Below are 15885 nucleotides of genomic sequence, written 5' to 3'. Positions count from 1 at the left end.
ATGCTGATCTAATGTGATATGGGTGGGAGGTGGTCTAGGAGTCAGGGGAAACTCATACTAAATATACAAAACATTTGGGGGCATATTTACAAGGGGATTGCGTCACCGGAACGTCACTTCTATTGACGTTCCGCTGGCACAATATCCTCTCCATATTTATGAAGTTGTGGTATGTCACTTTTTGTGGCTTAAAACCGCTTTGTAAATATGGTACCTGTTAGAAATGGGTATTTCTGGTTGGCTAAGGCTTGCGCCAAAGTCAGGCAGAAACCACCATTCTAAGTCAGGGCAAGGAAGTCACCCACCAAGATGACCCCTGCTCACCCTCTTGGTAGCTTGGCAAGAGCAGTCAGGCTTATCTCAGAGGCGATGTGTAAAGCATTTGCGCACGCACCCCCAGCAACAACATCCCAGGCCCCCCACAAAAGGAACTCCACACAAGGTATATGTAAAAAAATATCCTTTGTATTACAAAACACATTAGATAGTAAACACACACTTTACAATGTGCCAGAGGCACGGGCAGAATTCACAGGGGATTATGTACATGGGACAGGGCCACATGGACCACTGTCAGGAATAAGCACTTTTAGAACTAGAACAATTGTAGCACCAAATAATCATGTAGCACACAACCAGTAACCACTGGTAAGAGATAAGTACCACCTACGCAACCCTAATCACCTTAGGAGAATATTACGCAGGGAACCAGGACCTCACTAACAACACCTGTACTAGGAAGAACAACCACCTAAGTATCACTATACATTTAAGGGTATAGGCATAAGAACATTACACATGATGTATCCCAACATTCAGAGGTGTTGGGAAAAACACATGATGCATAAACATACATTCAGCGGTGTAGAAAAGCAACTTTGTACATGATGCATAAAAACACATTCAGAGGTACCAGAACACAGGGTGCACAAAACATACAACATACAGTACATTTCCTAGCACCCTAAGAAGCACATAACTCACAACAAAGTCCAGGCTGCGCCTCTGTGCCAAAAACTTAAACGTAGCAGATGCCCACTACTTGCTGGGCAGCTGAGGACAGGGACAGAACAGGGCCTAAACGCTGCAGCTGGCACTAAGTGCTGTGCAGCTGGGGAAGGCCAAGGTAGGGATGAAGGAGTGCGACTCACTCCTGAGTCCAAAGAACAAGTCCCTAGAAAGCAAAACCTAAACGGTGCAGCGGCCCACTAATTTCTGGGCAGCTGGGAATCAGCAAAACTGCGACAGGGCCCTCACTGGCCCTTTGAAACAAAACTGCGCCAACTGCTGGAGCCCTCTAGGCTCTGGGACCATCAGTGTATGCATGGGTTGGAGCCATCTGGCTCTAGAAATGACTGGTGCACTTTTTGAGCCCTCTAGTCTCTGAATCAAAATATGTGCATTTTTGGGAGCCCTCTGTGCTCTTAAAACAAATGTGCCCCCTAAGAGCCATCTCAGCTCTGGAAATCACTGGGGCCCTCCGGGGCAGTAACACGGGCCCCCCTGGCACTCAGGACCCCCCACTGGGGTCCTCTCAAACATACTCGCCTTGGCTGGAGCCACGCATGGCTCGGTACAACGGTGGGGTGGCCCGCTGCCATCCGGGGCCGCCCTAACTCTGGATCACACGGGGGAAAGACCCGGGCCTCTTTGGCCCCTTAAACAGCTACGGGAGCGGCCCTCTGCCAGCCCTCTCTCACTCACCGGGCTGGATTTCCTGGCGGGGGCTCCTCCGGGCGGTTCTGCTTCTCCTGCGGCAGTAGCGCTTTGCGGGGCTCTCTCACCACATGAGAGCCCCGCCTTCACAAGGCGCCCGGCCCGCTTCACCCGGTCCCCCATCTCGGGACCGGGACTTCTAAAGTGGAGCCCCAAGGCTCCAGGACGTCTTGCAGCAACTCAGGGAGGCGGGGTGGGCTCCCGGCCTCCCCACGCAGCACCAGCTCCTTGCAGGGCGGTGGGCAGCATCTCCGGTCTCCCTCTTGGCCCGGGAGACCGGCAAGGCGGCAATGGCTTCCCCCAGGCAGGGGAAAGCAGAAGTGATGCACGCCAGGCCCCGCCACAGTCAGGTGGGCGTGGGCCTGGCTTCCTGTTTCGACGCGGCGGCGGCACCGGCATCATTTTCGGGGGCAATAATGAGGGGTAGACACCCTTGATATATATAACAAAGGTAGAAACGGGGTGGGCACCCGTTAAGGCATATGAAAAGGGGTGGCACCCTTAAATTAAAATATAATGAAAATTAAGACGTAGGGTGGGCACCTGCGCACTCGGGGCAGACAAAGGGCAGGAGCGCTTCCCTCCTAGGGAAAACGACAGCGCTCTGCCCACCATTATCAATAAAGCACCACGAGGCGCTGGGGGGGGGGGGGCACAGCCCCTACCAAGCCCCCAAGGAAGGACCTCCAAAGCAAAGGTCCCAGCAATAAGCAGAAAAAAGGTCTCAAGTAAAAGGAGAAAGTCTCCCAGCCATCCTCAGGCCAGGCAGAAGGGTCCAAAAGAAGTCCTCCAGCAATCCAGGGGTTATGCAGGGCCCAGGGAGGCAATCCTTCCCCTGGGCCCCAGCAGCAACACGCCCCTGGTAGATTCAAGTCAGGAAACAAGAACATTTTACAAGAGGTCACAGCCTCTTTTTATACAGTGAATCCCTTTGTCTCAGGGTGCAGGGTGGACGAAAAACCAGTCGCAGCTGGTTTTGGAGCACTGTGATGTGCTCAACCACCCTTTCCTTTCACGGGCCAGGCTAGGGACATTAGACGCACAACAGGGGGCGGAGCCAGCATTGTGTGGGGGAAAGCCCAGCCCTATTCAGGTCCCAGGTGCACCACTCCCGCACATCACACATGCTAATCTCAACACTCACCACCGGGGCAGACCCATCATGATTCATGGAGCCTGGCACACCAGCCAGCTCCAGCCAATCAAAAGCCAGCACATTCACTGCACAGACAGGCACACTTCTAGAAGTGGCACTTCCATATTAGACACAAACATGCTGCACACAACATTGCGCAGCATTCAATCACACGAGTCCGCACATACCAGACTCGAGACTGCACACCCCACGCATCAGGAACTACCAGGGATACATACATTGCCCATGCATTCCTATGGGAGGGCAGGCTTATCTCACCACACACACTCAGAGTGCGCACGCACTTTCCACTGGGACACAGTGAAAGTGCGCAGAAACCAAGAATCACCATCCCTAGGTCACATGTAAAAAGCAAAAAGTTCAGGGGTGAACCTGCCAGAAGGGCCAAGTCCAACAGTACCCTTTCACGCAGGTATCTGTGTGAAAGTTGAATGGTGATAAAACCGAGGTCCTGATCCTGGGTAGGAGGAAAGATCTCTGGGGTCCACAACATTGGCCAGCTGAAATGGGTGCCCTTCCACAACCCGTTTGCCACGTCCGAAATTTGGGCATAATTATTGACAACGCCTTGACAATGCATCAGCAAGCAACTTGGGTTTCAGCAGCATGTTTTTCCATTCTAAAATAGCTTCAGAAGATCATCTGGATGTTGCCAACTACTACACAAAACACTGTTGTTCATGCCCTCATCACCTCACAGCGGGACTATGGGAATGTTCTGTATTTGGGTTCAAACAAGGCTGTGATCCGCAGGCTGCAGCTTGTCCAGAATTCTGCTGCAAGACTTCTATGCAGAGTTCCTAGAACCTCTTCCATATCTGGGTCTCTCCGTGACTTACATTGGCTCAGGGTGGAGAACCGTATCAAGTTCAAAGCCCTGAGCTACACGTTTAACATTAAACACGGTTCGGCCCCTCAATATTTACAATCGCTTGTCTGTCCTTACGTTCCCACTCGTCACCTGAGTTTGGCCACTCTCGGCAATTTCAAGGTACCTAGGTTCAAACTCACCAGGATGGGTGGTAGATCCTTTTTTTATCTCGGCCCGACCTTTGGAAAACTCTTCCCCTGACTATTCGTCATGAATCTGTTTACACCTGCTTTCGTAGAGCTCTCAAAACCTGGCTATTTGACCAGTAATTGATATGCCACTTTCGCTTCGATCTGCACCTGATCTGCTATGGCGCCGGGAAACCCTTTTTGGGTAGCTGTCGCGCCCTCTAAATGTAAAAAATAAATAAATACGTGCTTTTTATGCTGCCCCAGATTTACAAGGATCAGTTAATCTGAGGTAGCGCCCAAAACTAACGCCATGCAAAAGCATTGGCGCATTCTGCAGCACACACAGAAATAGTAAAAAAAATCATTATATATTGTGTATGTGCAGGATGGGACGCCTTCCTGCACATAAACAATCATCCCTGCAATGCAGACACCCTTGCAATCTGGCGCGAGGGTGTCTGTGTTGGTGCTAAGCAGCTATTTCTAGCGCCAAAGCTAGGTAAAACACTGGGGTGTGCCGTATTCTTGTAGACATGTTTTGGAAATGATGCAGCACTGCAAAATTTGCTGCAGCGTCACTCTTCACCATTTCCTTGTACATATTCCCCTTGATTTTTCGATGTGGTTCCCAGTTGCTCATCTCCTTCCCTCCTTTTACCACATGGAATCAGGGTGGACTGGCATGGCTCGTGCGGACGTTGGGGCCCGAGGAGTGCCGCAGGGGGTGTGTCACGGGGGATTAAAAAAAAACTTAAACTTACCTTGAGGCTGGGTCCTGCTCCTTCTCTGTTCCTGCTCTTCTGCCTCCAACAAGTACAGGAAACAGGCAGCCTAGCTCCCTTAACTAAGCCAATTACAATGCTGCAATACAGCGTTGTTATTGGTCTGAGCATCATGACACAGCGCTCAGCCAAGGGATGGAGGGGTGGGCATGTTCTCCATACAGGCAGTATTGCAACCTGCATGAAGAACAGGGAAGTGTGCATGACTTATTTGGGCGGCCCAACCAAACAACCATTGTGCACTTAGTAGTGGGCAAACCACTCCTCCCCTGCTTCCAGAGCAGATCAGCACCGCCCACCCGCCCGCCCACAACGCAGATGGACACGAACCATAAAATGATAATAAATAAGTTATTATCATTTTATGTTTCTAAAGTTGCCACTGCTGTGTAGCAGTGAGGCGACGCCCCTCCGCCATAAAAGAGGAGCCGCCGCTGCATGGAATACATATTAAGATACCTGCACTCTGTCACCCTCATCTCCCTCCACCCCTGCCTCTCTTCTTTCCTTGAAACACCTAAATAAAAATCGAGAATCTTGCAACTCTCCACCATCTCACTCTAAACACCTCTTGATTTCACCCTTCCAATGTATTAAGAAATGCCTGGCACGCCCACACGCCATCAACACCGACTATTCCTGATTTACCTCTATGTCGAGAGCCAGAGCAGTAACCATGATCGGCACAAGTAGCCTCACTGGCCTGCCACTGGGCATGCAGAACTCTGTTGTCTGCCACAGGTATATATAGCTTGTTGGAGGTAGAGGAAACCATCCTCGGCAACCCAACATAGTGCCAATATCACCACCCCTTCCTCGAAGCATAGTAAGGTACTTAGTACACACTGCAATAAATAATCACGCCACACAAAGCTTGTTGGAAAACAGTTTGCTGCAGGTTCATTTCTACATGAAGTATGCCAACATGGTGGGTTAACTTACGGGCGATTCAAGGGAAGCATGCATAGCCCTGTTGTCTACCATGGGTATATAAAGCTTGTTAGAGGTAGGTGAAACCAACATCTGCCAAGCCACCATTTCTGCCGGGTCGATTAAGGATGGAGAAAGAGGATAAGATAAGGGAGATAACAAGTCAAGTGGAGTCCTTATATCACTTTTCTCCAGTTTTTCTATTTCTAAAGACTCAGAGAAGACAAGGCACATATCTTCTTCACATTACTCACATCACATTAGCTAGAAATACCATTGATTTGCTATTGCTCGATGTTGTGCACAATAGGACTTTTGTGCAACATCTGCGTAAATATTTCACAAAATGTAAACAAAAGTATGTAAAATACAAAACCTGTATTTGGCACTATATTTTGGAGTTAATGCATCCTCATGTCCATTTTGGACATGAGGACCGCAGCACCGCAAATAGCAGCTGCTGGCATTATGGTCATTTGCGTTGTTCCCATGCGCTAAATTTTTGCTAATTGTATGATGTGACGTGATCACCTAATTTCGATAAATTCATATCACAACGGTAACACAAAATTACATGAGATTACCCCTGCGTAATGAACATTTCACTCTGGCCAACATTGATTTATTAGTTCACACCAATTGCTTATTACGGAAGCAGTATACAAGAGAAACTTTGTAAATCAAAACTGTTTTGAGACACACAATTTTCCAGTGATCATCAGGGAGGGTTACAAGAGCCTGGCTGTAAATATGCTTCAAGTGCTACAATTCCATAGTCAACAAACTAATGCACCAGATTGTGCTCATCTCCATTTCCACGATGTCTCTCCTGACCTGTTCCGATATTTGACCAACAAAAGTTCCTCAGAGTGTCCTAACAATGTCAGATGTTAATGTTTGGAGAATCCTACTGAAAATCTCCAAGAAGCCCAAGCTCTGATCAGTATATAAGGTAACTTAATGGGCTGATGCATCTACTACAGGGATCGTTGTGTAAACTGAAGGTTAATGGTTTGCGGCTGAGCTACAGCACATGCAGAGCAACGAGATATTCAGAAAAGGTTACTATGACATATTTTACACCTCAGGAAATGTCAGTCCTGTGTTACTGTCTGTGTTTTCCTGAATGGGCTATTCTCAATCAAATTAAGGATGGTCTTTCTTTGCACATGTTGCCTTAGTCAAAGATATGCAAGTACAAACAAGCTCCCACAGAGGCAGTGGCGTAACATAAGTCCAAGGTGCGGTGGGGGGTGAGCACCAGGGGAGCCCCTCCGGCACTATGCACAGTCGGTGGCTAAGAGCTCCTGACTGGGTTCGGAGGGTGGAGGTCCCCTCCAAGTACTTTGCAGGGGGGTCCATCTAATTTTGTTATGCCACTGCACAGTGGTACACTATGTATACACTGGAGAATATTTTACAACCCTGGGGAGAGGAGCAGTCAGGCTTGTTAGATGGGGTATGGAGTGGTCTATGAGAATAATGAACGGTTCCCCCGGCAAATTCAATTATATTGGTCCAGTCATTTAAATAATCATAGTAAGCGTAAAAACTCTTGCTTGCAAAAGCAGAAATGTTCTTGTGCATGATAGAACATAAATATGGTTCATTTGTGCTCTCCTAATTCTGAAATACTCTGAAATAAATGCCCAGTTCATTTACAGATATTTACATTTTGTTGTGTGCTAGAAAAAAGCTTTTCTCTTTAAAGCAAGATTGTCACATAAACCTTCTCACTTTGAAGTCGAAGAAAGAAAGGTAAACACCAAGCTCCCTGGAAGACAAAGTCTGACATTTGATCTCAGTCTTTGAATGCACAGCAAATGTGACAAGTTGAGAACAAGATTTAGAGGCCTGTTTACAGAAAGCGAACACTGGAGGAAGAAAACTGTAAATAGGCTATGCTCTACGCAGTGCTTAAAATGGTAAAACAGAAGTGGAGGTACTCTGAACAAGAGTACCTACTTGTTTCTGAGAAGTGCTGCTACTCTCTAATTAAACATATTACATCACTCTTGAGAATTGCAGGTACTCCACCTCTCAAAATAAAAAAGTGCTGGTACTCAGTACCAGAAAATACCGACCCATTTAAAGCACTGTCTCTATAAGAGGGATATGACCTGAAGTTGGACAGCTTAAAGCAAATAAAGCCAGCAATTAGAAAGCAGACAAAAATATGGGTAACAAACCACAAAGCCAATGGTAGGAAATAGGCTTTGCATTGCAGCGTTGTGATTGGCTTAGTGGAAATAATCACAATGCTGCTTTGCAGCGTTGTGATTGGCTCAGGGGAGCCTGACTGCTTTCTGTTCGGCGGAGGAGAGACAACGCGGGACAGAGCGGCGAGGAGGTAAGTGAGTTTTTCTTTTTTTTTACAATTATACCTCCTTACCCGAGGCCTCGCCCCTCAGACCCGCCACCCCAGATCCGTGCTGACCGCCATTGGACATAGCTAGTATTATGAAGCAGGAAAGGAAGTGAGAGGTGGTTGGTCTGAATAGAAGGCGGTGGTTATTTGAGTTTTTTGACAAAGAGGTCATTATTTAGTGGAACTTATTAATCTGCTAAGTCACATCCCTCTCCATTTAGTTGTGCTCTTCCACACTGGTTGAATGGACAGCACAGATGTGTTCGTAAACTACAGCTGCCTTAAGATTTATTCCAATTTCCATAATAAAATCCTAACTTCATGAATAACCTAACCTTATGGAATTACAGCGGAAATTTATACATGTGCTTAAAAGATATGCAGACCAGACAATGCATCTCTGTAAGTGTTAAGTACACCATCATAGTTTTTTTTTACGGTGCAACACAAATCATTGACTGGAATTAATAGTGTAAATCAGCAGGACAGGTTGCTATTTTTGCATTAAAAAGAATGAAAACGGAAGATATCTGGCGTGCCTATCATTTGTTTTACTTCTTTTGGCCCAATCACAGTATTCCGAAGTGGTGCGCAGCGCTCTATAAAAATGACTTAATAACCACATTAATTAATATGTACAAGTTTAGATCTCATACCCCATCAACTAAAATCATTAAGGCAGCCATTAGAAGGAGAACACACTTTAAAACAGCATAGGAGAATACCTTTGTTTTTTTTTTCTATTCGCTTGGGAAAATCTTTTCCTATTTCAGAAATCATGTCAACATTTGTTGTTTTGTTCACCCAAAATCAGAAACCGAGTCACACTGCGTAAACAATCGATGTTGTATGATTGATCGTCATTCCGCGTTGTCCCAGTATGAGCTTTAAAGCTAACAACAATACAAATCAATATGCAGTAAGACAATCAAACATGTGGCCAGCTACACATTTTACCAGCTATTTCCCTTTATTGACACAATGGATTGTTTCTAATGCACGAAAAGAACCAGGTGTTTTATATGCCATTCCTGTTTTTTTTCTTTGTTTATGTCGTGTGATAAAAAACAATCACAAAAATCCAATAAAGATTTTCATTGCATCTTGGCGTGTTATATTCACTGGTGTGCTTTCTAAAAGTTGTGTTCAGAGGTATTTGTCTTTCTTATTGGTCTCACTACTGTGCATAAATTATTTTCTTTTGCTATGCTGGGCTCTCAGAGGTGTTTGGGAGGTCCGGGCCAAACCATTTCAGGGGAAGGGGGGACGCCAGGCTAAAGCATGTTGGGGGGACACCAGGCAACAAACAGCATGTTGTGGGGGACACCACTCACTACCCTGCACCTCCACATTTGACTCTGCCTCAAAGAGCCCCAAGCCTGACAAGATTCAAGTGCATTCATCTACATAAACTCTGAAGTGCACCACTCAAATTCTTTAAAATTATATAGTGTGAACGAAGTCCCAACCCAGCCAGGGCCTCCGTGACGACGCGGCAGAGTGAGGGCAAAAGTAGTGCTTAACTAGAGTGAAGTCTTTCCACCTGGGTTTTAAGTTACTACAAGAGATTAATTAAATGGCTTCGTTTTCTGGTTAACCCCTGCGTATAACTTCTTTTCAGCAGCAACTTTTGGAAGGCTATTTCTTAAAACTCGAAGAACTGCTTTCATTCAGACAATCTGAAAAATGATTTAATCAGTTATTTACCAGTTGAATCAAAGAGACTTTATTCGATTGCTTTTTGAGACAATCATACAAGTACATATAAACAATTTGTGCATTAAAATGATAAAATAGTGAGAGTTAAACATGATTATATTAATAAAATCAATATACAGATAGTCTCCAAGGTTACAAAGTGATGCATTTCCTGTGGCTAAGGACTTTTTTTTAAAAACATGCCAATTCGCCAGGCTCTATGTACATCGTCCAGGAGCTGCAGCACCATTAATGCAGGACGACATTGTCTCAGGCCCAGCTCCTTTAAAATCAGGACAATCCAAAGTTTCCTCCGGTTGCTTTAAAACGTACAAAATAACAGAACATGGAATGTCGATTGATCCGAACAGTTGTCGCATGGGCACAATGCTAGAGTTAGCGACCAATCGTTCATTCCGGGGAAGCTCACTAGCCTGTGGAAGATGTTACATCTAAAACGGGTTAATAAAAATCTGTCGTAGCCACCAGGTACAATCTATAAATAGGACTGAATGTTAAAAGAAGTTAAAATTAGTTGGTTATATTGCACAGTGGGTTTTGAGCTCTCGCTAGCCAATCTAATTGAGTCCAAGTAAAGTAGGCCCTGTTTTTTAGTGCCTTTCTGCTGATCAATTGCATTGGGCTCGGGTTATTGTAATATTCCAAATGGCCGAGGTCAAACATAAAATTTCTAATAAACCTCAGCCATGGGATCAGGAGTGCTCCTTCAAGCTTTAAACTATCTGCTAAAACTTCCTGATTTAGCTTGGTCTCTGGTTTCGACCATATTTACTAGTTTCAAATGAAATGTTGAATGGAGTGTTCTTCTGAAAAACATAAGCATCACCATGCATTAACAGGACATTACTTAGTACACACTTATTAGGCTCTCCTGGCTGAAATGCAGGATAGTACAAAAGTGGATGGTGATGGACGGAGCATCTGAACCAATCAAACACTCACACCCAGTCAACAGATCTGGGTTTAATCCATCACCGTTCTTTAGCCCACTCTGCCACCCTAGTTCAGACATGGCGATATGCAAATCAGTCTGACCCTGTGCCTCATGGGAACAGTCCAGCCCGAACTGCCAAGCCATCCCTTCCCTGGACCGTATTCAAGCTTCTTAGGACCGGTTTCTGGCATTACAGCCGTCTTCAGCCAGGCTTGCTTAAATCCAGTGGTAAACTGAGCAAGGGACTCACGTCTGAGCATACCCTACCAACCTATGGCGACAAAGCGGTACAAAACGGTGTTGAGTGCAAAAAAACGATGGATTTAGGCCCAGATCTCTGTACTGGGGTGAATGTATGACATTGTTCTGCATTCTGTCCATCAACTGGTGCTTTTGCATTTGTCACCCCGAGTGGGATGGGTATGCTCAGACGTGAGTCCCATGCTCTCCACACCACTGGAGTCAAGCTATCCTGGATGAAGACGGCTGATAGCCAGAAACCGGTCCTAGGATGCTTGATTCCAGTCCAGGAAAGACATGGCTTGGCAGTTCGGGCTGGACTGGTCCCATGAGGCACAGGGTCAAGGCTGATTTGCATATGGCCATGTCGGAACTGGGGTGGTGTGGAGTGCAAAAAAACGATGGAATTAGGCCCAGATCTCAGTACTGGGGATCAACTGTTGTTTTGCATTTGTCACCCCGAGTGGGATGGGTATGCTCAGACGTGAATCCCATGCTCTCCACACCACTGGAGTCAAGCTATCCTGGCTGAAGACGGCTGATAGCCAGAAACCGGTCCTAGGATGCTTGATTCTGGTCCAGGAAAGACATGGCTTGGCAGTTCGGGCTGGACTGTTCCCATGAGGCACAGGGTCAAGGCTGATTTGCATATGGCCATGTCTGAACTGGGGTGGTGTGGAGTGCAAAAAAACGATGGATTTAGGCCCAGATCTCTGTACTGGGGTGAATGTATGACATTGTTCTGCATTCTGTCCATCAACTGTTGTTTTTGCATTTGTCACCCCGAGTGGGATCGGTATGCTCAGACGTGAGTCCCATGCTCTCCACACCACTGGAGTCAAGCTATCCTGTCTGAAGACGGCTGATAGCCAGAAACCAGTCATAGGATGCTTGATTCCGGTCCAGGAAAGACATGGCTTGGCAGTTCGGGCTGGACTGTTCCCATGAGGCCCAGGGTCAAGGCTGATTTGTATATGGCCATGTCTGAACTGGGGTGGTGTGGAGTGCAAAAAAACGATGGATTTAGGCCCAGATCTCTGTACTGGGGTGAATGTATGACATTGTTCTGCATTCTGTCCATCAACTGTTGTTTTTGAAATGCAGGATGGCTCAATTCTTGCCACTGAAATTATTATTATTAATCATTTGTAAAGTGCAATGTCCACCTGGCATGTATCTTGGCCCGATCAACGTTCATCACTAACATCAAGGCTGTGCTAAAAGTTTCGTTCTTTTGAATAAGGCAGACTCCGCCCTATATTTATTTAGGAAAGAGCCATGTTTTTAGGTCCTTCCTGAAACTAAGAAGATCTCTGTTTGTTCTATGGGAGATGGAACATCTTCCGTAGACATTATGATCTGAAAGTCACGAGTTCAAACCCTTGCAGGGCCATCTTAGCCTCTATCGTTTGACTTTGGTAAACTGAGCACCACTAATTTGAGTGATAGTAACAATTTTTAACTGCAGTGCTTAGAATCAGCAGAAGTGTGGTGAGAAGAGCTATTGTTTGCACCACGTCAATATACCTTTGATTACTTGCTTTGGCTTCATACTTATCATTTGTAGTGCTAGACTGGGATGTCAAAGAAGCTCTGGAGACATTTGTAATGTAATCCTCATATTGTACCAAGCAAACAAAATGGGTGAATCTAACCCTCTGCACCAGGCCAGACTGGAAACCAAAATGAACCCTGGCAAAAACAAGCCTGCCCTACTCTGCAGGAGCCCAAGATTAGGATAGAGTCATAGGGGCATGGTTGGGTGATGGCTGCCTATCAGCACATGGACGTCAATTAGGGGTCACCAGGGGTCGCTGCTGCAAACCCTGGCATGCCCCTTATGACCCCTGGCACTGCCTTTGCGAGCCCTAGCGTAAGCATTGCCAAAATCAATGGCAGGAACAAAGTCAGCTCGTCCTTATGGACATCGGTGGGGGCTACACTCACCTTGTTATTGCATTGCAAATGCTTGTTTATTATACTAATAGTGAATACGATTAGATTATTAGCTATTAGTTTAATTTAAAAAAATGGAGTACAAATAGCTGGAATATGACTTTCCCTGGCAGCTAAGGTAAGTAAAAAAATGTCTTTAAATGTATGTATGTTGTGTGCGTGCTTGCAGCTTTGGGTGTGTTTACGTAAGAGAGAGGTTGTATATGTGTGTGCTTGTTAGGCATAGTGCCTGTGTATGAGTGAGTGTGTGTGTGGATGCGTGTGTATGTATAAACATATGTATGTGTGAGTGAAAGTGAAGGTCAAGGGGGATATTGCGTCACTTCCGCTACCTTTGGCATTTTGGTGAATTGACGTCCATGGCGATTGGGCTCTAAAAGCGTTTCTTTAGCTCGAAGCTCTATAGTCGACCTAGCCTCCGCAGGGGTTTTGCTGGGAAGGGGGGTAAGGGAGCAGGAGTGATATCCCCTCATTAAACCCGTTTTGAAAATCTCGTGGCCAAACACTGCATTTTTACGTTTTGTTTTAATGAAGTGTTAGAATCACAAAGATGCAACGAACACTCAGCAGTGCAGATTATTTTGCTTCCGATTGGTCCATTGCATTAGGACTTTCTCATTGGTGGGCTGTCCATTCTGCCTTTGGGCAACAAACTATGCCCCAGGGCAGAATTGTTCATTAAACACTGATGCCCTGCATATATTGCGCCATATTTTATTGTTAAATAAATTGCATTCACTGTTCATTCCAGCCATGCTTCGTGCATTCCATACTTCTGAAAGTAAAAACTCTCCTGGGTGATAACATTCCCATGTGCATCTGGGAAATGTATAAACTGAGATGTTAACTTGTCTTGTTTTCTTGGAAAATTGACTACAGTGGCACGTTATGCCTGAAGCATCCCTACGGTGTTTTCAGATACCTTTATGGTTCTGTTGAAAAATGGCGGCAAATAATGTTCTATTTATACTCCTGTACCACCAGGAATATGACATATCATCAGTCTGGCATCGAATTAACCCTTTCATATTTAAAGTGGCGTCTTACTTACTTATACATGGTGTATCTACTTGATGTTCAGAAGGCACCGTCCTGTAAATAATTTATACATCTTTTCTTCCTTAGATTGTGATAAATGTATCTGGGACTTGATTGATGACATCGGACGAGCAGCCCTAATTGTTGATGAAACGAGGGCAACCCTGCTAAGCATCACCACAGGAGCTGCTGCTCATAAGCACTTAGATTATATTAATTCCACCATCTCGGATCTCCAGGTATAATATTTATGTTGGATCAATTTACATATACCGATGTAACCTGAACAATGAAATATCTTACGCAGTTACTTCCCAATTAATAATCTTTGTTACTTAAGGCCAGGGGTGTATCTTGCTCAGTAAACTAGGGAGGGTCAAGGGGGGTTGAAACCTTCAGATTTTCCCACAATCACGATGGCATAGCCAGTTATCATATTATACCTGTCTCGCATTGTGCGCTTCCAGCAGAAGATTTCTTTCACGTGACATGGGAATGCCCAGCACTGTGCCCCTTCTGGGAGGGTAGTGGATTGGATACTCTCAAATGTCCAGGGGAGGCCTCTAGAGCTGACCCACCGTAATGTATTGTTGGGGTTGGTGGAGGATTGTGGTGGTCCGAGCGATAAGTGCATCTTTCTGGGGTAGTCTGCCTGGTTGCCAAAAGAGACGTGGCCCACAACTGGAAGCCACATGCACCACCCATAATTTAGTGCTGGGGGTGGTCTGGTGTGCACACCAAGTGAAACCCATCTTCATGGCCGGGGGCTGTCCTCAAAAACACGAGCGGGTGCGGGGAAAGTGGTGTCGCTACTATGGTTTGCCAATATGATACAGTACCTCTACGCCAGAATGCTGCCATGTCTCATGAGATTGCTGTATACAGGATGTCCATGTTTTGTAATGCTACGTGTCTTCCTACAAAACTTTGAATAAAGTTGGTTATCAAGAAGAAAAATACATTATATGACATTATATGATTTGGTCTTTAGGGGCAATGGAAAAGGAGAGGGGTGTGGATTGTTTAGGGTACTAAGTGGGAGGAAACACAACATTTAGTAAAATAACCAACATTCTTCAAGACCTACAAAACAGATAGAGAGTTCTGTCCAGGTATGTATGTGAACATCCTAGATGAAATCCAAAGAAACCTCACCATACCCGACTGAAAGCACGTGTCCACCTACCTACTAAAGAATACATTTATTAGGGGGTGTAACACCACAAACACCACCACCTGAAGATAGGCCTCTGCATGCTTATCGATACTCGTGTAACTCCTCAAAGAGCACAGTAATAGTCCTGCTACTGTCAATTACAACTACAAGAGTAACTGTAACGTTTCAAGCACTGTGTGGTGATATTAAGAAAAGTGTAATTTGACCAGTTTGCAATCCCTGGGTTCCCCTAGCCTAGTGCAATACTACCATGGAGACTAAGGGTTGTGACCTACTTTCCAGCAGTCTATATACTCTTAAAAACATCTCTCAAAGAGATGCAAACCCCCTATGCAATAACTACTGCCCGAGTGGCCTATTCAATCGCCTCACACGTCTCAAACAGAGAGGGACAACAATGCAGCATAGCTACAAAGACCCCTGGCTTCATCAGCAAATTGCTGGAGTACAGCCACAGCCCGTGGAGGGAGTTTCGGTGGGGCGGAGAGGCGGGCGGGGGAGGGGCATGGTGGGGGGTGCTAAAAACTGGAGTATGGATAATTGAAGGTAAGTAAACAATTTAATTAATAAAACAAATTTCGTAGCGCGCCCTGCATCGCTACGAAATTTGTTTTATTAATTAAATGGTATCCATACTCCAGTTTTTAGCACCCCCCACCCTGCCCCTCCCCCGCCCCGCCTCTCCGCCCCACCGAAACTCCCTCCACGGGCTGTGGCTGCTGGAGTACATGCTATATATGAACCCATTCTTATTCCATGCATGTTCTATTTTTAACATGCATGTGCTGTGGAAAAAGAACATGAGCTGCAACAAGTTTGATGTAGGATTCAGTAACTGGGAGAGTAGTGAACATGGCAGTCACCAGG

General features: G+C 45.7%; 1 protein-coding gene across 1 annotated transcript in view; it reads left to right on the top strand.

Annotated features, from left to right (window-relative positions):
- Positions 1-15885, top strand: part of LAMA4 (laminin subunit alpha 4) — a 583946-nt gene that overhangs the window by 244236 nt on the left and 323825 nt on the right. The window contains exon 9 of the mRNA XM_086926829.1: positions 13929-14080. Coding sequence (XP_086782955.1) covers positions 13929-14080 — 152 coding nt within the window. The remainder of the gene's footprint in view (positions 1-13928; positions 14081-15885) is intronic.

This window comes from Lissotriton vulgaris, chromosome 6 (genome assembly GCF_964263255.1).
Source record: "Lissotriton vulgaris chromosome 6, aLisVul1.2, whole genome shotgun sequence".
Taxonomy (NCBI): Eukaryota; Metazoa; Chordata; class Amphibia; order Caudata; family Salamandridae; genus Lissotriton; species Lissotriton vulgaris.
The sequence above is the reverse complement of the archived record's forward strand: the minus strand, read 5'-3'. Positions and strand labels throughout refer to the sequence as shown.